This window comes from Solanum pennellii, chromosome 5 (assembly GCF_001406875.1).
Source record: "Solanum pennellii chromosome 5, SPENNV200".
NCBI classification, from domain to species: domain Eukaryota; kingdom Viridiplantae; phylum Streptophyta; class Magnoliopsida; order Solanales; family Solanaceae; genus Solanum; species Solanum pennellii.
The window spans coordinates 4,642,485-4,666,368 of NC_028641.1; the positions used below are offsets into that span (position 1 = coordinate 4,642,485).

The window sequence follows — 23,884 nt, forward strand, 5'->3', positions numbered from 1 at the left end:
CCCCCCCCCCCTTTTTGTCATTAATTAATCTTGTAGTTGTTTACCAAGCAAAACAAGAAAACTTAATTATATTAATAAAAACAAAAATACACCAAACCATAGTTTAAAATAACTAATCATACAAATTAAAGACAAATGAAGAACCCAATGACCAACATTGTCCATCATTATTTTGATTCCTTTTTTTCTTTTATAAATACCATAAAACCCTTCAATTCCAATTCAACAATCCATAGCCAAAAAAGTCAAAAACTTTTTTTTTAAATCAATTTACAAAAAGAAAAAAAAATGGAATACACTTGTAAGGATTTTAAAGTGGGAAAATGTGAAGGAGAAAAAATTGTTGATGGTGAAACTATGCCATTAGTTCTAAATCCAATTGAACCAAATAAGAAGAATGACATAAATTCATTACTTGAATATTTGGAAAATAATAAGGATTGGTTTGATAATATGATTACAAAAAATAGTGCTGTTCTTTTAAGAGGATTTGATGTAAAAAATGCACAAAATTTTAATGATATTGTTGAAGTATTTGGTTGGGAAGATATTAGATATGTTGGACCAGCACCAAGAACACATATTTACAAGAGAGTTTGGACTGCTAATGAAGGACCTCTTTCTGAATTTATATATTATCATCATGAAATGGTCCTTGTAAGTATTTTAATTTTTCTACTCAATTATTATCCGTCTTTTAAGATTTCTGTACATTCATTGAAAAAATCACAATTTGAAAATTTTTAATAAAAAATGTTCCGTGATTATTTTCATAAATATTTTGATTTAGTTAGCGAGGCAATATAATCAATAGTATTTTCTAAGTTTTTCAATATTTTAATGAGAATGTCACTTAGCTAGGGCATGGTCTTCAATTTTATTTTAATTTTATATGAAGACAGCCTAAAAGGGAATTATATTATATTAAACTTGATTAATGATTGGAGGAGTACTAAATGAATAATAGTCTGCTTTCGTATGACACATAATTATTTCGGTCGACCAAACAAAATCAAATCATAAAATTTGACAAACTTTTCCGCAAATAAACACTTCTAACTCGTTCTCACTATGTATCGTGGTAATTTGATGTTGTTGTGACAATGAATTCTGAAAGTGTTCAAATAATTATTTTGTAATTAATTGAAGTGTTCAACTGACAAAATAACTACGAATTGAGTCTAGATGATCATTTTGTAAGTTTAAGTGTTCAACTGACACAGTAAAAACAAGTTCATGTGTCTGGATGATTATATTTTTTCTATGACATACATACTTATTTATTATATATGTAGATAAAGGAATTTCCAAAGAAAGTGATATTGTATTGTGAAATACCACCACCAGAAGGAGGGGAAACACCATTTGTTCCAAGTTTTAGAGTAACAGAAAGAATGATAGAGGAATTCCCAGAAGCTGTTGAAGAAATAGAGAAAAAAGGACTTAAATACACATTTAGTGCTCCAAGTAAGAATGACCAAGGTTCAATGAGAGGTAGAGGGTGGGAGGATGCTTTTGGTACTTCTGATCCTATTGAAGCTGAAAAAAGGTAATTTAATCATTTATTATTACAAACTTTTTTTTATTTTCATACGGTGTTCGATATCAATTTTGAAGCTCAATAGTTTGACTTTATGTCTAGAAGTTCCACTCTTGAAGGAGAAAGGGGCTAAGCGCTAGCTCCTTATCAAAAAGATACTAAAGGCCCAAACTCGAAATTGTTGCTTATGATAAGTTATTTTACCCAATATTGCTAATTACATTCGATATATACAATCATAAAAGTTTGTGAAATTGCCTAGGGTTTGGGAATGAGTTGCTCGATATTTGTGTTAGTGGAAGGCAATTGATATGTTTGGGATAGTAAACACTACTATTATCCAAGAAAAGACTTTTAACCTTTTGGTTATTTTGTATTTTCTGGCTGATTCACATATAAGTTAGTTGGTCTCTAATGTTACGACAAGTAGTTCTATGACTTTACTTTATAGTGAGTAAAACACAGTAATCATACGTGGAATTAATTATCCTTCGAAATAACTATCCAATTCAAAAAAAAAAGAAATCTTGATTATTATAGGGCAAAAGCACTTGGAATGGAAATGGAATGGCTACCAAATGGTGGTGTAAAGACAATCTTAGGACCAAGATGTTTAACAAAAGTGTTTGATGGAAGAAAAGGAAGAAGAATGTGGTTCAACACATTGGTAGGAATGTATGGGAAAGACATAAGCTCAGCCATGATGTTTGATGGAACAGAAATACCACAAAACATAGTAAAAAGATGTGAAGAAATAATTGAAGAAGAAAGCATACAATTCAAATGGCAAAAGGGTGATGTTCTTTTCCTTGATAATTGGGCTACACTTCATGGTAGAAGGCCTTCTCTTCCACCTAGGAAGGTCCTTGTTGCTACTTGCAAGTAAATTGAATTTTCCGAGCTGAGCTGAGCTGAGAATTTTCACGTGTTCAATTCATGAAAAATAATAAGATCGTTTGAGAAGGCGTGACGGAAAATGAATCATTTTAAGTTAGATATTATTAGAATATCAAATAAAGAATATAAAGACTTTGGAGATGTATCATTATTCTTCAAAGAGTTTATGTATTACAAAGCTTTTGTTTGTGAATTTGAAATAAAATGTATTACTAGATTTTATATTAAATGAACTATACTTTGAAGATGTATCATTTTGTTATCTCAACCAATATGCACACCTACTTTAAATTAAGTGTAAAATCCATTTAAATTTAAAGACTTGTACTAGGATTATGCTTTTTTTTGGCGAGCTATTATCAAAGTAAATAGTCAACCAATTAATTTGTACAAGTGATAAAGGCGATTAAAATTTTGAATTTAAATTTTGAAAATTAAAAAAAATCTTGTAGAAAGGATTTACCATTAATTGTTTTCTAAACATCACATCATTACAGTTCAAACGCTATATTATATAGCAATAATACAGAAAGTGAAATATAATCACAACTCAAATAAAGATTTAAAGATAAACAAAACAAATAAACAAACAAAAAAAGAATAAATAACAAAGAGATGTATTCTATAAATATCTAAATTTGAATTAATCAAACAAGTGAATTTGAATACGAGATGATTAAACAAAAAAAAGTATAAGAAATTAACATACAAAAGAAAGAAAAAACATTTATTTATTTAATTAAAAAAATTGTACTCTATAAATATCCAAACGCAGCCTTATTATTTTGGCGCTTTAAATCTTTCAATTCAGTTAATACAGTTTTTTCAACAGAGAAATGCAAAACGAACTTTCAATTTCTGTTGATTCTCACTTAGCCATGCTCCGCCTCAGCTCCGCCGCTGACGCCACCACCGGAAAATTCTCCGGCGACCAATCTCCTCATCAGCAATGCCATTCTTGTTGTTCCGTCAAGAAAATCCCACAATTCTCACCTGAAATTTCCACCACCACCATCGCCGCCGCCGGAGCTGCCGTCATTACAGCAGAAACACTTGCCACGTCATGTAAGACAACTACCCTTTACGGCGGCGCCACCACCACTACCAAGGGAAAGAGACACTCAAACTGTCGTTTCTCTTCTTCTCTGGAAGAGCCATTTCCTAAAAGAACTGCCACCGTTCTACCACCCATTTCCACCACAGCAGACGGCGGCGCCGGTGGTTCCAGCGACACCTACAACATCAATCACAGTAACCATTTCCAAGGTTTCATCAAAATCCCACTTCAAAATAACCAAGAATCTCCGGTGACTCCATCGCCTTCACCATCTCCGGCGAAACCACCATTAGCGCCGCCATTTCCTCGACCCCTTTATCGGACTACTTCAGATCCCACTGGTAAATCCCCTAAACCCCCTTCTCACCGTACCCTCACAAGAACATCTAGCTGGTCACCAAATGAGCTCAATTTCAACAATGGAGAATCTTCTACCACAATGGTTTGTTTGAATTTGTTTCTAAATCTTGATTTTTTTTTCGATTTCATTAAGTTTTCTTTAATAACTTCTGTATCTTCATTTTGATTTTCCAGAAATCCCCAACTCACTCTGCTGTTGCAAGAACAGCTAGCTGGTCACCAAATGTTCAAGAATTAGGTGGTTTAGTTAACAATGGAGAATCTCCTGCTGCAATGGTTTTTCTCCTAAATCTTGGCTTTTCAGTTTTTTCCATTTTCACTTTTTTTTTTTTTTTTTTGCTTTGGGGTATTTCGGAAACGGTCTTTAGTGGTAAGGTATGTGTACATTGTATCCTCCCGAGACCGAGTTTGTTGTTGTTGTTGCTTTTAATGGAGATTTTACTTTTTGTGTTGTTGCTTTTAATGGAGATTTTACTTTTTGTGTGTTGTAATATGCAGAGGTTAAAGAGAATGAAAGATGGAATGAGAGAAATGAGACAATGGTGTGACCTTATGATTCAAGAAGAAGAAGTAACTCTCCATGAAGAAAATAAGATTGTAAAGGTATATTGAAATTTTCATTTTCTATGTTTACTGGTGTTCTTGATCATTCATTCACCTTTTTAGAATTAGTTGTGTTTTGGTTAATGTTCAAAATAGAGTAGAAAAGATTTACCTTTTAAGTATTTAGAACTAGTTTTGTTTACTATGATGGGGTTCTGCACCAGAATCGAGGGTCTTTCAGAAACATGTGGAGGGGGTTCTTGCTTTTGTTGTTTACTGATGGAATTCGGTTTCTTGGTTTCGAGTAGGATGATGAGACAGATAGTGGTGGAGGAGAAGCATTGTGTGAGGAGGCTGTATGGGTAGAAAGAATGGGGAACTGTCTGATTCTTCATTTCAAGTGTCCTTGTGGTAAAGGATATCAGATTCTGCTATTTGGAAATAACTGCTACTATAAACTCACCAATTTCTGAATTTGATCATACAACTCTACTTTTGTCTGTTTTTACTCAATGTGTAAACTTTGTTTCATTCCTTGAATAGCGTGATAAACCTTCAGCTCACAAAGAATAAACGTACTTGCATGAAGAAATCATATGATAAAATACTATTGCTTTGAAACCACAAGAATAACAAAAGACTTTCTTCGAAGCTGGAGTTGTACAAGAAAATTACTGAAGGAAAACGGGAAAATGTCAAATTTTCACATAACAATCGACAAGCAAATTACATCCAATGACTACTACAGCCATTGTGATTGTGAAATTTGCAGCTAGAAAAATGAGCTCTATAGCTCAAGGAAAGAAAACTGAACATACGTTTACAGCCTGAATTTATTCTTCGAAAACGCAGACAAGATGCACAAAAGTTACAGGATTAGATGGGTACTAACAATATCCTTGCCTAAAAGAGGCAGATATTTGCTTCTAGCTCAACCTTCCTTAATAATACACCTATGCTTTTATAAAGTACGGGATGGCACACCACGGCCTCTGCCCCTACCACCACCATAACCATAACCAGTTCCATTTCCATTTCCGTTTCCATATCCATATCCATATCCACCTCCTCTTCCATAATATGAACCTCGAGAACGTCCACCACGTCCAGGACCACGACCACCACGACCGCCCCTGTATCTTGAGAAATCTCCGAATGTCTGCACCCATCAAACAGATTAATTAGTTCATTGAAGAAGAACCATACTCTGGAAAGTAGAGCATAAGAATCAGATATACCTCAACATCTATCTTCCTTTGCTCGGAGAACCTGGTCCTTCCATGATTTGAGTCATGGTCAAGTGCATTACTAGACAAAGAGTCAAAAAAGTCGTCCTTGTTGTAAACAGGCTGCAGGAAAGAAAAGGTAGATTAAACATAACACACAAAACTAGTACCAAAATTCATGGTCAAGGGTATGCATTAGAATTGAGGTCGAAGAGAATTTAAGTAAACACCTGGATATCAATCTTAGGAAGGTCGTCCTCATATTCATTGTAAGAGATATCCTCATCACTGCCATTTCCATCTCCTTCTCTGTTACTTTTGCCAAGATGACCCCATACTTCATCTTTCTTGAACTTCTCATTCATGGCCATAAAATCAAAATCCTCATCGAACTTTGTTATTGGTCTAGAAACCTGGTAAGGAAGATAATCAACCTATCTCATTAACTACACCAAGCAAAGGCCAAATCCACTACAAATCACAAGCCCGACCAGAGCAATTCAAAAAGTCAATTAACTAAAGCACTGCTCTAATACATTAAGATTAACCTTAGTAAATCCATTAAAGCAACAAGTCAAATGACGGAATGTACAAATTATGGACTAAAGATTCATTCTTCAATGTAAGAGTACATGAAAAATATTGCACGGCAGAGTCAAAATACTGATCGCAAATTCTAGAAAAAAGAGAACATATAAATATATATATATCGCTAGATGTCATGTCCATATAGCAGAAACCCTTTCAAACATATACTAGTTTAGCCAGATAGCAAATTCTAGAAAAAAGAGAATATATAAATATATATAGCTAGATGTCATGCCCGTATAGCAGAAACCCTTTCAAACATATACTAGTTTAGCCAGTATAACAGCTATCACAACTGCAAAATAAGGTAAACAACAATGGAACTCGAGCGATCAGACAAAAGCGGGGATCACATACCAGTCTTCTACTTGTAATCAAACCTACCCACATAACTTGTATAGGCATGCACACTCAAATGCTTGGTGATGCCACCAGATCTAACAACAAATACTAGCAAATCAGTGTTCTAAGAAATACTCCACCTACAGAGTTCCCTACAATGCATGCAACTATTGAATATTTGTATTAGTGTTTGAATTGACTCAGCTAGTTTAAATTGAATGCAAGAATCTTGGACTTATCCCCCTTTGGCCATTCATGAAAGAAAATGTTTTCTCATTGGAAGGGGCAGATTTGGAATTTGTGACCTCCATTAAAAGACTTGTAACTCCAGACTGAAACTATTTACAAAGAACAAAATAGATTAAAATACAAGACATCAGATGCAGTTATGACTACAATGCCATAAAAATGTATGGGCTGATAATAGCTTAAATATTGCACATAATCCATTACCCCCATTCCTCTTCCACCACGACCTCTGAAGTTGACGTAACGCGGCTGATATGGAGCTCCATTTGTCTAGAAGGAAAGAAAATGAAAGAAGATTATTAGCTTCCCAAACAATATCATATAATTTTGCCACCACATCATTGTGAAGAACATCACCAGTCTTTCCCTTTTTATCCTGGAGTCATAGGTCTAATTTTCTTGCAATGATCCATGATGAAGAAATGGAAGCAATACAGGGGAAGGAATGGAGGCATTCAGAGCAGTGCAATGTTAAGAATGATTAGAAAACTGGTCACTAAAAGTATTTTTCATAGCCAAGTAGCTCCTAAATATTCAACACTCCTGCATAAGTGTGAGCATTAAATACAGTCAAGGTAGACAAGAATTATTACTATGTCAGTCAAGTAAATCCTCACCAGAATTCTTTCTCCTAATGAACTTCCTTCATTAGTCTAATTTTATTCTTTAAAATAGACTCTTGATAACAGATAGCAGCAATAAAACAGAAGTAGAAGTAGAAGTAGATGTACCAAGAGGACTACAAGTAAAGATTGACAGGAAACTGGACACCTTAAAGTATTTTCATAACCAAGAAGGCTTGGAATATTATCAAGTCATAACATAAGCATCAAATAAACATAAAGGTAGTAGATAGTGTGACTTAATTAAATTGACACCAAACATCCTTTTCACAAAAACATTTCATCATCCCTTTCACTGTTAATAGCCATCAGTATCAAAGTATGGAACACAGGACACCATATTAAATAAATAACCATGGTAAACATCTAGAGCAGACTGCATAACAACCCTATAGAGGCATCTAGCCTAATTCACCCGATGTTTATTAGAATTATCTCCTCTCTCACTAGGATAAACAAACAAACTACCAAATCAAAAGACTTCATTAATAATTGCCAGAAAAGACAGTTAAAAACTATGCTAACCAAGTACTAAATCAAGTATTCCAACTTAATAACAAATAGACCCCTTAAGTCGCAAGCATCCGTTATTGATTTTTTTCAAATTGTAAGTTCAAAAAAGATAGCAATACCTTGGGAAATGGGAATTGATTAGTCCAATATTGTTCACACAGGGAGATCAATAATGTATTAACATAAATGAATTAAGTAGATAAAATTTTCAAACACTCAGTAATCGAATGAATAATCAAAAACTGCACCTTCTGCACACGTGTCTGGGATGGTAATGGTAATATTGGTGGCTGAGCTTCTGTTTTAGCAGGGGCTGGAGGTTCTGAAGGTGGTGCAGGCACTACTTGATCCACTTCTACATCTCTTTGAGATGTCTGCATAGATTGAGTTGATGGAACATCAATTGGTCCAGATTGCAGCAGCTGCCCTGGAGTTATCAGCGACGGTGTGGGTGTCTCCACAATAGTAGATACCGATTGAGACAAAGCTGGGCTAGGTACTGGATTAGGTTTATTAGATACTGGCAGAACAACGGGATTTACATCAGGACTTGTTGACAAAGGAGGCAAAGTTGGTAAACTAGCACTTAATGCCGAATTGGGTATAGCAGAAACAGAAGCCTTCTTTGAAATTGCGCTGGATATTGTTTCAGTCACAGGTACCACAGGTTGCAGTGATGGCACAGTTGAAGGCAAAGTAGCAGCAGGTAAAGAACTAGAGGTTAAACTAGTAGTTGTTGGCATCAATGAAGAAGGGTATTCTGGGAAGTTTGGCGCCTGTAGGCTTGATCCTCCAGTTGGCAAAGACGAATTGAAACCAGAAAACTGCATCTGCGGCATGGAAGGAGGCATGGAAGGAGGCATGGCCAGTCCAGGAGGAGGACGAAGCAAAGATTGTTGCTGCATTTGTGGTAATCCATTGGGTGCACCATAAAAACCTTGCCAATACATTGGCATAGCAAGTCCACCAGCTCCAGCATTTGGAGGAGGAGGAGATGGACCCCAAGATCCCATATTACCTCCAGGTTGATACAAAGGCGGGCCACTTTGGAATGTTGAGCCAGGATGTCCCGGCTGTGCAGAATGGGAACCTAGATCAGTCAAAGATCCACCAACAGCAGCAGGTAAACTTGCCGATGTAGTAGGTGGTCGAGGATAGTGAGACTGAAAGGTTGGTTAAGAGGAATTAGAATTCAACCAAAACATAAATAATAAGCATTAGGGAAATTTCTTTTACTTACCTGTATAATAGCTGGGTCGTTGTTTATAGGTTGTGTAGGTTGAAGAGGTGGCGAAGACTTAACTTGCAAATCCTGCAACAAGCAAATCATTTTATTGAAAAGCCGGGCCAATGCAACTCATCTATGAAATACTAATTGTGCAAATATCACGGCCTGACATATGTCAAGTTTAGGAAAATATAAAGTCTGCATTTAAGGATACTGACCCGACATGCAAATATATCCAATATGATGCACAGTATGATTAATAATTTTCCTCTTAGCCTCTCACCCTTTTTGATAAAACTAAAACTTCTTCTCACCCTTTCCTCGAGTATTCTTACGTCATCCACGAAAATCCTCTGCCTAGCTCACATATTTCTCAATTATTAGATACTACCTTAAGTAGGGAGACTGAGTTTATACTTTAAATTCTTAGGATACTGAACAAGTATATCTAGCTCTACATTTCGACCAACAAGATTCCTCAACTAATGCCAACTCAAATGCTACAGAGGAAATGACTTATAATGAATATCAGTGCACATGGCCTCTTCTTCACCTTCTCCTCAGAATTGCTAATCCGATGATCACATAACAAGGATATCGGAACTATCATTTTACCTAAGGACCATGCTTAAAAACAAAGACTCAGACTTACAGGTCATTTAACCAAATGTAGCGGCTACATAATGTTATGAACTTCTGTCTTGACCACTAAGATCAAAACAAAGGTAAGAGCTAAGCATAAAAACAAGTCCAGTCTTCTATTTAATGCCTTTTGTCTTTACAAAATCAGCCCCGAAGTTAACAAAGACGCAGACTTAAGGGTCATTTAACCAAATGTAGCAGCAACATAGGTTAATGAACTTGTGTCTTGAACACAAAGATCAAAAGGAAGGTAAGAGCTAAGCAGAAAAACAAGTCCAGGCTTTTATCTAATGCTTTTTGTCTTTCCAACATCAACCCCGAAGTTAAATTATTCATATAATGGAGAAAATTGCGTATCTCAGAGTACCATAAAACTAAAGAGAAGCTTACTCCAACTTCCGAAATTAGCTTATGAACAATTAGAAGACTAGAAACTCTTTGAAGATATAAATGGACTTAAAACATCTACAGAACTACTAACTAATAGATAAAAGGAGAGAGATCTCACAGAACCAAAAACAATGCCAGGAACTACGTGAAGGCATTTCAGTATAACAAGCAACCAAAAAACATAAAATCCCATAGCAGACTAAGGTCAGAGCATATTACCTTGATATCACTTCCACGAAAAAGTATGTATTCATAAGTCTTGTCACTTGGAGGTACTTGAGGCCCATCCTTTTTTCTTCCCTCTGTTCCAAATGATCTTACTACAATGACAAATAATAACCACTTTTGTCAATCCTGTAAGTCACTTCATAGTTTCATTGAACACATTGTTAATAACAAAAGTTCAACCTAGAAAACACTATCATGGTATAAGTACAATATAACTCAAATTTGCTAAATATTCCAATTTTTCTCCTCCTTAAGCTGGAGTGTTGGACAAAGCTTAACCTTTTTGCTTGACTTCCAAAATAGTTTTACCCCATCGTCATATCAATATCATAATAGTTCAGAAAGTAGGGCTATAGACATGATTCAATATAGGGATCGATTTCATAATGCCGCTTTGAATTTGTGAAACAACCAATACACATAAAAATTAACTTAGTTCAATTTTTTTCTCTGCAATAAATTATCTTAACTCACCATCACAAGTTCATTTTGTTACAAAGAAACAACCACCTCCCTGATACCACTTTGCAGCAATATTCCATCATGTTAATTCTTACTAAGGTCCCAATTTTATATGCTATCAATTCTACATGCATGAGCACATCCTTACAAGAACACACTCAAAAAGTACAAGATACAAATTCTCAACAACTCATCAAAACACCCAATTTTAGATCATTTTTGTACTGAGAAGAATAAAAATCTCAGCTTCCTATGATCTTTAAGTGATTCATATAATCACTAATGGATTCTTTAAAAATATCAAAATCACCACAACATATAAAATTAAGAGATAAACCAACTAATGTACTAATATAGTACAAAAACCCAATAAAACACATCATAGAGCATAATTCAATTCAAGCTTCCTACTAAACAGAAAAAAACTAAAAAGGAAACATCTCAATTTACAATAAGCTTTGAACAAAGCACATAATTGAACTCAATTTTTCTTCTAAAACAGGAATGGAAAAAAAAAAGTAAAAAATCTTAATTTTCAACCACCTTCGCCCTAAACAAGTAACATCACCTAAAAACATAAAATCAGCTTAGATAAATCAATCATCAATCAAATCAACAAGGATCTATCTTCAAAAATCGATAAAATCACCAAAATTAATAAGGAAAATCTCTTCTTTTTTCAATCAGCTTTGAACAAAGCACATAATTCAACTCAATTCCTCTGTTTAGAGCTAAAAATTCTCAATTTTCAACCAGCTTTGCCCTTAGCAAGCAACATCACCTAACAACACAAAAAACAGCAAGATAAATCAATCATCATTCAAATCAACAACCATCTAACTCCATAAAAATCACCAAAATTACACTAAAATCAACATTTAATTCAAAAAAAATCCGGATAACAAATAAACAAATGAAATACCATTGCGTAGACCGATACTGGACTCATCAGTGTTGATGTTATAGAGAATGCCTTCATACCGGATCTCACTCTTCGAAGTCAAGCTAATCAAACTACCGATATACGAATCCGCCGACGATCCACTAGATCTGGCCGATGAACTCTCTGCCGCCATAACTGTTACTAAATTTTCACTGAAAAACTCATATACCTGGAAAAAATCTAGAGAGAGAAAGAGAACGGAGGATGAGAGAGAAAGAGTTGACTAGTTGAAGATGATTATTGTGTGTAGGGTTTTTTCGTATTTCTAATTTTCTACGGCGTTTTGTATTTCTTTTTTTTTTTCATGTAATTATCGATTTTCCTAAAAGAGCTATCAAGTCTTGTACATTGTGTAAGGTGGATTGTACCTTCTACTGCTTTTAAAATTAGATTTTTCTTTTTTTGGGAGTAAAAATTCGAGATGATACATCGGTGAATTAAGAATCGATACGTGGAAGAAAGAATAGATTGACAATGACTCAATCATGATAAATGGTTGAATCATGAATCGATACGTGGCAGAAAGAATAAATCGTAAAGACTCAATCAGGATACAGGAATCACGAATCGATACGTGGCAGAAAGAATAAATTAAAAAAACTCAATCATGATACGTGAGTGAATCACGAATCGATACGTGGCAGAAAGGATTAAATTTGCAAAAAAAAAAACTCATGATATATGAATGAATCACGAACCGATACGTGGCAGAAAGAATAAATTAAAAAAAACTCAATCACGATATATGAATGAATCACGAACTGTTACATGTTAGAAAGAATAATAAAAAAGCTCAACATAGAAGATCTCAAGTGTAATTATCAAAACGTGATCGAAAAGGGTAGATAATGTCATCTCAAGAATAGGTATCTAGCTTCGAAAGTGTAGTGATCGAACATTAGATTGTGATTGATTAAAATAAAATTAAAAAATCCTAATTAAATATTACACCCAAGTGAATATAACCGATATTTAGTAGAAAGAAAAATTAAAGGTGAAATGATAAAGATCATATCAAATGTTATTTTCAAAACGTGATCAAAAGGGTAATTATATTCATGAGATCTTCGCCGCTAGCATTAATATATCTGAAGTAAACGTGCAAATTATTTAGTTTATAAGAGCACAATTTATATATAATACTGCATCGAAATTCTGACTACTTTATTTCTTTAGTTATTATTTAAATTTTAACATAAACTATATTTACAAAACAAGGTAATTTAACTCAATCTAATTGTTTGGTCATTTCAATTCCTTGTCTTTATATATACAAATTAAATTGTATTACTTGCACATAAGAAAATTAATATTGTTTAATATTTATATAAATGCTATCAAGAATTTCAAATGTACTAGCACTTTATTGTTAACTATTCTAAAAGGTTATAACTGTTGCAAACAAAAAATTCACATTCAAATATTATCGATTTTTAATCTTATGAATGGCAATACATCATATACCTATTTAAGAGCATTTTGTTGATAATTCTATGAAAAAATATGAATTTAAGTATGGCTTGATTGGGAAATTTGTGTTGCTACTCAACTTTTGCACGTAACAAACTCTTATATATGAATAAAAACAATAATTTAAGAAGGCAACATATTGTGATTGAAATACATGGGGGCAATGGAATCATTTAATAATTCAACATTATCACATAGTATCTATTTAATTATAATATATTTAGTATTCCACTTGAGAGTAATCATTTTAGTTAATGTCGTTTTCACAATGTTGAAAGAGATAAATAATATCTTTCATTCGTTTGAGTCTTAAAAAAATTATTTAGTACACGTTATTGGCGAAAATGACAAATGTCTTATGAAGCTAGTTGAGATACACGCCCAAATATCATGATTAGCAAAACAAATAACTTGTGATTTTTTCATATTTCAATTGATAAAAGATATATTTTACTAATATAGGTGTTATTCCGTGTCCGATTTTTGCAATTTATATTGAGATTTTCCCTTAAAAATACATATTATTTTGCGCGCAAGATATATCTAATCCCAATTGAAATAGCACGATACAATATTTAATTTTAACGATATGTGTATGTATATATTTTCAAAGCAATAGTTGGATGTATACGTATGTATATCAAACATCAATTGTATGTGTGGTAAACGGATACTTCTGGGCCACATAAAGATTTCTTAATGGGCCACAATATCAGGCCCTTGCATATATACATGAACCCAATGAGTGATAATTCCCTAATTTGAAAACAAAAGCCCAAGAATGGTAACAAAAGCACCTTTCTGTTCAAAAGAAGGTATTATAGGATAAAATTCATAAAATAGTCATGATATCTCGTTCTCGGTAAGAAGATGCAAATCTATTGCATAAAAGCTTCACTAGTCAAGCAATAATATTTGTGAGTTATTCTCTCCAAAATACAGAGCTACTACATTATGTCGAACCCACAACTACCATTGTGTCTCCGCCAGAAAACAAAGCTACTACATTATGTCAAACCTACAATTACCACTGTGGCTTCGCCCCTGATTGTCATGCTTAGATTTCTATATAGTAAATATAAATACCTATACACACATGCCACTCAATGTTGATATTAATCACCATGTTAACTTACCATGGTTAACAAAATGATAATATGTATTAACTAACCATAATCAAAGTAATTGAATTTTATGTATAAACACATATCATAACACAAATTGATTTAATATAAACATAGACACCGTGCAGAGAAGTTTAACCGTAGGGAGGTATTTGAGGGTGTCTTTTAATTGATTTTTTTTTAGAAGTGGAGGGTTTTGAAAGCCCTAACAACCTTTTTTCTTTCTTAAAAGAAAATCTTACTTGATGTTCAGTATTCATATTACACTATGTTTGGATCATTGTTATCTATTGTATTGTATTGTATCGTTACTATACCTACAATATTTGTTTTGATTGTTACTTAAAATGTATTGTAGTGTATTGTTAAATTTCGTTGTTACTTAACAGTGGAAACCCCTATTTTATGGAACAACCAATTTGGTGTGTTCCCATTGTTACTTAATTTCTTTTTCCAATTATATCTTTACATAATATTTCAAAATACTATTTTACCCTTTACCTTAATTATTTAGACCTATTCAAACCTCCTACCCTAGAATAATTAAGAATACTTAAGTAAATTTATAAATTACAAGACATTACGATACAATCAAACCAAACAATTAAAATGTTATTAAACAACAATAAACAATATAATCTAGCCAAACATATATTGTATCTACCATATAATACAGTACAACCGTGTACATTACAATACAATATGAAACGATGGGTAACAATGATCCAAACAAACTGTTAGAGTCCAATTAAATTTGTATTCACATCAGAAAGTCCCATATTAGAGGTAAAACTCTTTCTAACAAAGACAATTCTGTACTAAAGGGGGCTCGAATGTGACACCTCTCGTTAAGAATCAAAAGAATACTTACCATTTTACCACAAACTAACAACATTCATGTCCAAAGCATGATGCCTACTACTATGTGAGGCCAAAAATGGTGAAAAATGAGAGGGGGAAAGAGAGAAAATGACTTCTCAACTAAATAGGCCTGACTTGCAAAAATTAGTGTGGGCTACTCCCCTTTGTATAGCCATTAGCCTGTCCCTCTTCACAATATTTGTGGTCCTAAATCATACAAGTTCCTTTCATACATTAATATATATCACCATAATAACCCCTAAAAAAAATAAAAAATAAAAATTCAAGTTTGTAATATCTAATTAATAGTAGTAAATATTTTTTTCCTCTCTAGATAATGATTTTTCTAAAGTATTTGTGATTATTGTCATTAGAGTTTCACTAGATGATGTATGGTTAGTAGATAAGAATTGAAATTTTAGCTACATATTATTACACTTGCTTTAGTTGCTTCCCAATAGTTACCTATCATTCTAGATCCTGTTCTGAAGGAACGATAGAAATTAAGAGATTGTCTCACTTGTTTATGATTTTCTGAGTATGATTTTTTTTTTTATTCTTCTAAATTAAAATTTGATCAATCAGTTGTGTTTTTTGGTGAAGTAATTTTTTAATTTTAACGAAAAATGTAATACATTTTAATTGTTTTTTTTTCCAAATTACAAGTAAAAGAAAGATCTATGTTAAAGAAAATATTTGGGTTTCTAGGTCTTTAATCACTATAATTAGTGTCCTTTGTAGACTCCATGTTCAAAGTAGCAAGTGTAAATCACTTTTGAAAAGATTAAGGGGGAAAAATGAAAACAAGAAAATTATTGGGGACTATACTGTAAATAGTACTGAGGCCATGTGAGCAAAATTATATGGACTCTATGTTCATACTACTTCCCTACTACATAATGCTAGATTGCTAGTAATATAATTAAATGAATTTAAACTCATTAATTCATATACTATTTATCATTTTTCTTTTTTTCGTATGATGATAAGTATGTGTATTGAGATTTCGATTAAATTCATGTTCGTTCATCGTAAAAGTCAATTTTTGAGATGGATACTTTTAATAAGATTTTTTAAAAAAAAGAAAATTTGAATTCGAAATCCTTAATCAAGAATAGATGGAATTTAGATAGCGCATCCAACAAGTGGAGAAGCCACCTATCAATTAGGGGGTTCGAACGGCGGAAAATTAAATGATTTATACATAGTTAAAATAATTTTTTAGGTATATATAATAGATATCGAATCCCCTTCAGCTATATCGTGTATATTTTGAGCCCCTTATCAAAAATTCTAGTTCCGCCACTGCACCCGACTACCACAAGCCATGTTGGTTCATCTATTATCTTAAATAATTGAACATCATTATTTATCTTCTTGCCCTACCTTCATTTAAGGAAGGAAAATGAATACTCATAGGTCATAAAAGGACTTTATTGCAATCATTACAACAAACAACTTTAAATAAATACAAAGTTTTATACACGAAAAAAAATAAGTGGAAATGTAAAAATCATTAGTATTTGTAAATTCAATTCTATTATATGGTCATAAATATTGGTTCGACTATAGTTATCTCATTAAGGGTAAATAAAAACTTCAAAATTAGTTAGAGTATATCATTTTATTTTTTTATACAAAATATAAAAAACAATCACTTTTAAACTTAACGCAAATTATCAGTTTCATTTCTGAAGTATTGATTACCATAAAACATCAATTACTTGACTAACTGAACTTAAATACACTCTCGATTTTCCAACATGATGAAATGCACCTTAAATTCTCACCTAGTTTAGTGTTTTCAACACTTTTTTTCAACTTTTTATTAAAAGTCACATGCTTCTACGTACAAGAGTTTGAGATCATTTGTTATTGTTGTGGCAGATTGGCGTTGATGTCAGTTTAGTTAATCAAATAGAAGAATTTTTTAAGACTATCAATAGCTAGGAGACGAAATTAATAATTTATGTCAAATTCAAAAATATTTTCGATACTTCTGTCATTAAGGGAGTAACAAAAAAAAAAGATACTCAAAATTTAATGAATCAAATTTTTAAGTTAAAGTTTTTAGACTTGGGAAAGTAATGTAATATATTAAATTAGTTTTATATTTTGGAATATATTTTTACTAAATCTAAAGCTATGTCAACGCAAGATCAAGTCCCAAAAAAAGTAATGAAGCACTTTCTAAAGATTATTGAATTATGTATTGTCTTTTCAAAATCTGTTAAAAATGTAAATCCAATAATACAAAGGCATTCACCCAAAGACAAAAACTACCTTTGTCTTTCATGCATTTACATGCACCTTCCCTAACATCATGGTCCCCCTACCCCCTTCCAAAATCAAGAAAGGTGAAAAAAAGAGTGAAATACTAACTACTTACTAGGTTAGGTAAATTCGGAGACGGATTTATAATTTAAATTTTATGTGTTTAGGCTTCAAGCTTGATAAGAGAAAAGGGTAGTCGAGGCTCGAGAGTTAATCAAATAACGAAAAAATTGTGTATGTTTACATTGAATTACATGTTGAATTCTTTATTAAAGGATATGATCATTTCATCAAAATGTATAAACTGTTAAAGAGAGAGTACACTTTTTTAATTAATGATACAGTTAATACACCCTTTTTTTCATGGGACAAATACGTAAAATTTTTTTTTGATATGCATGGTGATGAGATTATTCGATTCCAAAAACTTTACGAATTCTGATATCATGTTGAAGTGTATAACCATCTCATCTAAAAATTTATGTCAAAGAAAGCACATTGTTATCAGTTTATTATATTCTCTACATTCTTTTAATGTTTTCAGACATTTACTCCTTTATATTTTAATCATTTCTTTCGAACTTTCTTCACTAGTATAGTTGTATTACTAGTTACTAATGCCACATGATACACTTGAAATCGATACAAAATTTTCATTAAAACACCTTAATTAAGTCTTATTTAATATGAAAATCACGGAAGTTGCTAAGTCAGTAAAAGGAAACAATTGAACGAAATCTTTTAATTTCTTATTTCGCTATGTTCAACTCTATGTATTTTATTATCTATAGCACTAGTACATTGAATATACAAAAATAACTATAATATAGTTTTTTATATTTGTAGTAACAACTACTCTACGAGGAATGTCTATATGGGCTGCTAACAACTTAAAAGAGACTTTGCTAATTAAAGTGTCTAAGTGAAAAATCGTACCGATCAAATTTGGAATCATAAATTTTTGTTTTATGAAAACTTTAAAAAATCACAACTGTTTAGTTGAGATTACCTTAATTGCTTTTAATGTGAAGCATTGAGAAGAGTGCAATAATAGGCTTTTTTTTTTTAGGTGTAAAGACATCCTAGACTTGTGTGTTATGTCCTCTGTGTTTCCCTTCTGGCTTTCTGCCACTCTACTCTTCTCTACCTTCTACCTTAGCTTTCTATAAACATTTTTAACAAGCACCTTACTTCTTTACTTCTTTGTTCCCTCCATTTCCCTGTTTGATTGGATTCTTTTAGCATTTTCCCCAAAAAACAAAAAAAAGTACACATTTTTCTTTTATATTAATGAAATGAAAGCATTTTAAGATACCCCTCTTGGAGTTTCTTCTAGTTTGGCTTAAAACACTTTTCTTGCATGGTAGACAAAGTTTGTTACTTTCAAGATTTTGTCTACTCAAACTAATTTTCAAGTTTTTTTTTTTTGGGTTTGAAAGAGTGATATGGGGGTCTTCAAGAATTTGTTTGTGTGACAAAGTTGTTTTCTTTGAACACTTTGTGAACTCATTTTCAAGATTTTAGTTTGTCTATGTGATAAAGTTGTGATCTTTGTTCACTTTGTGTATTCTTTTTAAAGATATTTTAGCTTCAAAGAGTGATGGGGGTCTTCAAGAATTTGTTGGTGTGACAGTTGTTTTCTTTGAACACTTTGTGAACTCATTTTCAAGATTTTAGTTTGTCTATGTGATAAAGTTTTGATCTTTGTTCACTTTGTGTACTCATTTTCAAGAAAATTTTAGCTTCAAAGAGTGATGAGGGTCTTCAAGAATTTGTTTGTGTGAAAAAGTTGTTTTCTTTTAACACTTTTGTGAACTCATTGTGTGATAAAAAGTTGTTATCTTTGATCACTTTGTGTACTCATTTTCAAGAAAATTTAGCTTCAAAAGAATGATGGGGTTCTTCAAGAATTCTAACTAGTTTGTTTATGTGACAAAGTTTTAAACTTTCTAGATTTTGTCAAACTAAGAATAGTGATGAGGGGTTTCAAGAATTCATCAAGATTTTGTGTGTTAGTTACCATTTTTATCCTCCATTTTGGTGTTTGGTGCAATGGTGATACTGAAAACATGACTGCTCAAATGGAGAAAAATGAGATAAATTCACTTTACTCAACCATTCAAGGCTTTGTTGGTAAATGGTGGAATGGTTCAGATCTTTATCCAGATCCTTGTGGTTGGACTCCCATACAGGTAACACAATTATTTTTTTTCATAAAATTCACTTTTTTAGTTACTTTTCTGCCTTATGGATTCTGTTTAGTAAAAGGTAAAAGAAAAAAAAGAACTAAACTTTTTTGTGCATATGGTTCTAATTGTCCTTTTTTATTATTTTGTTGTATACATGACAAGATATGACTTCTCATTGTATATAAATTTTTCAAAGCTTTAAGTAGAAATTTTATACTATGACATATAATCAAAGAAATTGATTGTATATTTGGAATGATAGCTAATTAGCCATAGAAGTTTGATGAACCATACTTCAATAATGAATATCAGTACATTCTTGGCTTGTTTTGTTTAGCAGTTTTGACAGACCAACAGAGACAGAATATGTTTTAAAACACAATGATAATACAGGACAGGGACAGAGCTTATATGAAATACATCCCCGTTCGTTTCAATTTGTTTGTCTGGTCTTAGACTTGACACGTAGTTAAAGAATGTAGCATAGTTTTCTTTAAACTTGTGGTTTTAGACACGTTAATGTAGAAAGTATGAAAAATGCATTCTTTTTGAAACAGACTAAAACCGGAAGTAAGACTAACAAATTGAAACGGACGGGGAGAGTGAGAGTTATATGGTTGATGCATCATACTCATATTTCTGATTTATTTTGTTTCTATTTCCTCTGTACAGGGTGTATCTTGTGACCTGTTTGATGGTTTCTGGTATGTTACTGACTTAAACATTGGACCTATACATGATAATTCTCTAAGTTGTGCACCAAATGTGGAATTCAGCTCCAATCTATTCACATTAAAGCACCTTAGATCTCTCTCATTTTTCAGTTGTTTCGTGTCGCCTCGTCATCATCCAACTTCAATCCCAACAGAGAGGTGGGAGTTTCTTGCTAGTAGTTTGGAGTCGCTCGAGTTTCGATCAAATCCCGGTCTCATTGGCCAAATCCCAAATACATTTGGTAGACTCATAAAGCTCCAATCTTTAGTACTAGTAGAAAATGGACTCTCTGGTGAAATACCACAAAATCTTGGAGATTTAGTGAACTTGAAAAGACTAGTTCTTGCTGGAAACGAACTCACCGGCAAAATACCGGATACTTTTGGAAGGTTCAATCAACTTTTGATATGTGATTTAAGCAGAAACAAACTCTCTGGTGTCTTGCCTAAACCATTATTTGGAGGTTTGATCTCACTTTTGAAACTTGATTTGAGTTACAACAACTTACAAGGCGAAATCCCACAAGAGATCTCACAATTGAAGAATTTAACACTTTTAGACCTTAGTAACAACAAGTTATCAAGTGGATTACCTAAGTCAATTCAAGAAATGACATGTTTGGAGGAGTTAGTCTTGTCAAACAATCCAATGGGTGGATTCTTGGATGTTCTTGATTGGTATAACATGATAAAGTTAACAACTTTGGATTTGTCAAACATGAATTTGACAGGTGAGATACCTGAGTCTATATTAAAGTTAAAAAAGTTAAGATTTTTGGGACTTAATGACAATAAACTCAATGGTAAAATCCCAAAGAATCTTGAAGATTTGCCTAATGTAAGTGCTATTTACCTATATGGTAACAATCTAACAGGTGAACTTCAATTCTCTCAATGGTTTTATAGGAAAATGGGAAGGAGATTTGGGGCATGGGGGAATCAAAATTTATGTTACTCTTATGGTTTGGTGTCAACAACCGATGTTCCGTTTGGGGTAAAACAATGTGAACAAGAACTCAAGTATGTTATTGATGTTGAGATGAACTCAAGTTTTGTGGATTTTCAATCTTCAATGGGATATTTGAATGATTGTTGGATTTTGAGATGTTTTGTAGTTGAACTATTTATGGTTATTCTACTATTGTTGAAATGAAAGGAATTTGCCAATAGTGAGTTACCTTTTTTCTTGACATTTTGTTGTTTTACTTGAAATGTACCACACATTTTATTTTATTGTCTTTTAACATATGAATGAATGAATGAATGTACATATTTTACCCTTGTTGGACTTAGAAGAAAGTTCATTGAATTGTGAAAATTTTTTCAATAAGTGAAGAATAATAGATGTATATTCCCTCTGTCTCAAATTATATGTCAGTGTAAGGGTATTTAGGTTTGTTATAAGTCAAAACTAAATCAAAACAGTTTAATCGATTGTTAAATTATTGAAATCAAACTAAATCATGTATAATAGACATTTATCAATTTGGTTGTTCTCGATTTTGATTGGTTCGATTGTTTGATTATTAACAATATATAGATATGTTATATGGTTTTGCTCAATGTGTGCCCTCTTACACCTCTATTATTATATTGTAGTTGAAATGAATTCAACTACAGTATTATAAAAGATGTGAAAAATTACATATTTCCAATTGCTTCTTAATATTTAATCTTCCTTTGATTCTTACTTATCTCAAAATTTATACTCTCTTCGTCTCACATTATATATTAATATTTTGAAAAATAGTTTTCGTTAGTATGGTAATTAAAACATAACAAACAAAGGTGACTAGTAATTGTTCATTTTTCTTGCTTTTGGAATTATATAGTTTTTTAGTTACCAAAGTTGACCAAAATGTCATAAAGCTCCAAAAAGATAATTATGTACACCTCTCTGCCCCCATAAATGAATAAGTCAAAAAAATTAACTTCAGTTTTTGGCATTTTTTTTTACACCCACCCTATCTAAACGATTAATGATATTTTCACTTATTTTCATAGTGTTCAAGTTTGATGATAAATTTTTTAAAATTTCTAATTTTTGAAGGATAAAGTTGTGTTTATCTTTGTGTTATAAATCGGAAGCTAAAGTCAAAGTCCTTTTATAACTTTCTTCCTGATTTATAACACATCACACGATTTGGGAAAACTTATACCAACAAAAAGAAGTTTAAACTATCAAACTTCATTTCTGTCGATATTTTCAAGTTTTTCCAAGAACATCTACTCAATTTTCACACTCGAAATTCAAAACTCACTACTTTCACTTATAACAACAAAATTTTTATCTAACTACACGATATGAATCTGAATTAATCAGGTTAATATATTTTCGAACGTTAAATGCTAGTAGCTAGAAGATGCTATAAAAGTTAAATTTGGCAGTACATTTTGTGATGTTTAGCAAATACAAATCATTCTTGTTTATATTATGTAGATTTTCAACAGTCTGCACACACACTAACTATATAATATAATGCATGCTTTATATATATGGTACAATTTTTTTTTCAGTTGTGGTCCTAACGAAATGATGATGATGAAAGTAAAGGACTATATATTATGTAAATAATGTACACTTTTTTCAAGATTAGATGAATTTAAAGATGTGTCAGCTTAGCTACCACACTGTTTTATATCCAGGCTTATCTTGTTCTAGTTTATTTAGTGTGTGGTTGTATTTATTTTGAATTTCGATTGATTTTGAATTTGTTATAAATAGTTTAATTATTATTTTTTTATATTAATTTATGTGTTAAGACTTTTGAATTCGATGTTTCTAGCTAAAGATAAAGTAATCTGATTATCTATTCAATCACGATTTGTGATGATTGTTACTTTCTCTAATTCAATTTATATGCGTAGTTTTATTATTATTATTATTAGTGTGCTTTTAAGAAAATATACTATAATCATATTTTCTTATTTTTAGAAATAATGTAATTTAAAATTCTATATTTTACCTATAATGAGGTGACATGTGGTCATATTAGTATCTCTGTTTTGTTTTAAATTGCAAGTATAATTTTCTTTTTCTTTCTTTCTTCGTTAAACTTTATGTTAAGTTAAATATTAATATTCGATTAGAAATGTATATATTTTAAGTAAGCATATATGTCAAATGACTAAAGCTATAACTTAAAATTTTGAAATTGAATTAGTAAATAGATGGGGTCGTTAATCTGTTCAAAAGTTATTTGAGCTAAATTAAATTTAAAACTTGTTAGATCATAACTTAACACGTTCAATTTTTATTAAATTTTAAATTCTCTGTTTTCTTATAATTTGTTTGGATGCCCGATAACACTTATTTTCTTTTATTAAACTATAAATAACATATCAAATAAAAATTAGAATTTAAAAAAAAATATAGATAAAATTTCTTATAGGTCATTCTGGGCATGCATATCAACCTTTTA

At 31.9% G+C, this 23,884-nt stretch overlaps 4 protein-coding genes across 5 annotated transcripts; 3 read left to right on the forward strand and 1 right to left on the reverse strand.

Moving 5' to 3' along the window:
• The first annotated feature begins 288 nt into the window (after window positions 1-288).
• LOC107020167 (clavaminate synthase-like protein At3g21360) lies at window positions 289-2,453 on the forward strand. The gene is made up of 3 exons (XM_015220465.2): window positions 289-657; window positions 1,296-1,549; window positions 2,081-2,453. Exons 1-3 carry the CDS (start codon window positions 289-291, stop codon window positions 2,424-2,426), a joined length of 969 nt encoding a protein of 322 aa, XP_015075951.1. The 3' UTR covers window positions 2,427-2,453.
• Window positions 2,454-3,251: 798 nt separating this feature from the next.
• LOC107020289 lies at window positions 3,252-4,904 on the forward strand. Its single transcript, XM_015220584.2, has 4 exons — window positions 3,252-3,936; window positions 4,029-4,130; window positions 4,353-4,457; window positions 4,706-4,904. The coding sequence occupies exons 1-4, from the start codon at window positions 3,274-3,276 to the stop codon at window positions 4,868-4,870; spliced, it is 1,035 nt and encodes a 344-aa protein (XP_015076070.1). The 5' UTR covers window positions 3,252-3,273; the 3' UTR covers window positions 4,871-4,904.
• Window positions 4,905-5,025: 121 nt separating this feature from the next.
• LOC107020288 (protein decapping 5) lies at window positions 5,026-12,095 on the reverse strand. Of its 2 annotated transcripts, XM_015220583.1 has the most exons (8): window positions 11,811-12,095; window positions 10,418-10,518; window positions 9,179-9,250; window positions 8,187-9,101; window positions 7,007-7,072; window positions 5,854-6,036; window positions 5,636-5,746; window positions 5,026-5,556 (listed from the first exon to the last, which is right to left on the reverse strand). In XM_015220583.1, the coding sequence occupies exons 1-8, from the start codon at window positions 11,962-11,964 to the stop codon at window positions 5,359-5,361; spliced, it is 1,800 nt and encodes a 599-aa protein (XP_015076069.1). In that variant the 5' UTR covers window positions 11,965-12,095; the 3' UTR covers window positions 5,026-5,358. The 2 variants fall into 2 exon arrangements, with proteins under 2 accessions (XP_015076069.1, XP_027773084.1); XM_027917283.1 differs by lacking the exon at window positions 7,007-7,072.
• A 6,507-nt stretch (window positions 12,096-18,602) lies between these two features.
• On the forward strand, window positions 18,603-21,750 carry LOC107020629 (piriformospora indica-insensitive protein 2). The gene is made up of 2 exons (XM_015221070.2): window positions 18,603-19,752; window positions 20,422-21,750. Exons 1-2 carry the CDS (start codon window positions 19,537-19,539, stop codon window positions 21,613-21,615), a joined length of 1,410 nt encoding a protein of 469 aa, XP_015076556.1. The 5' UTR covers window positions 18,603-19,536; the 3' UTR covers window positions 21,616-21,750.
• Window positions 21,751-23,884: the final 2,134 nt, after the last annotated feature.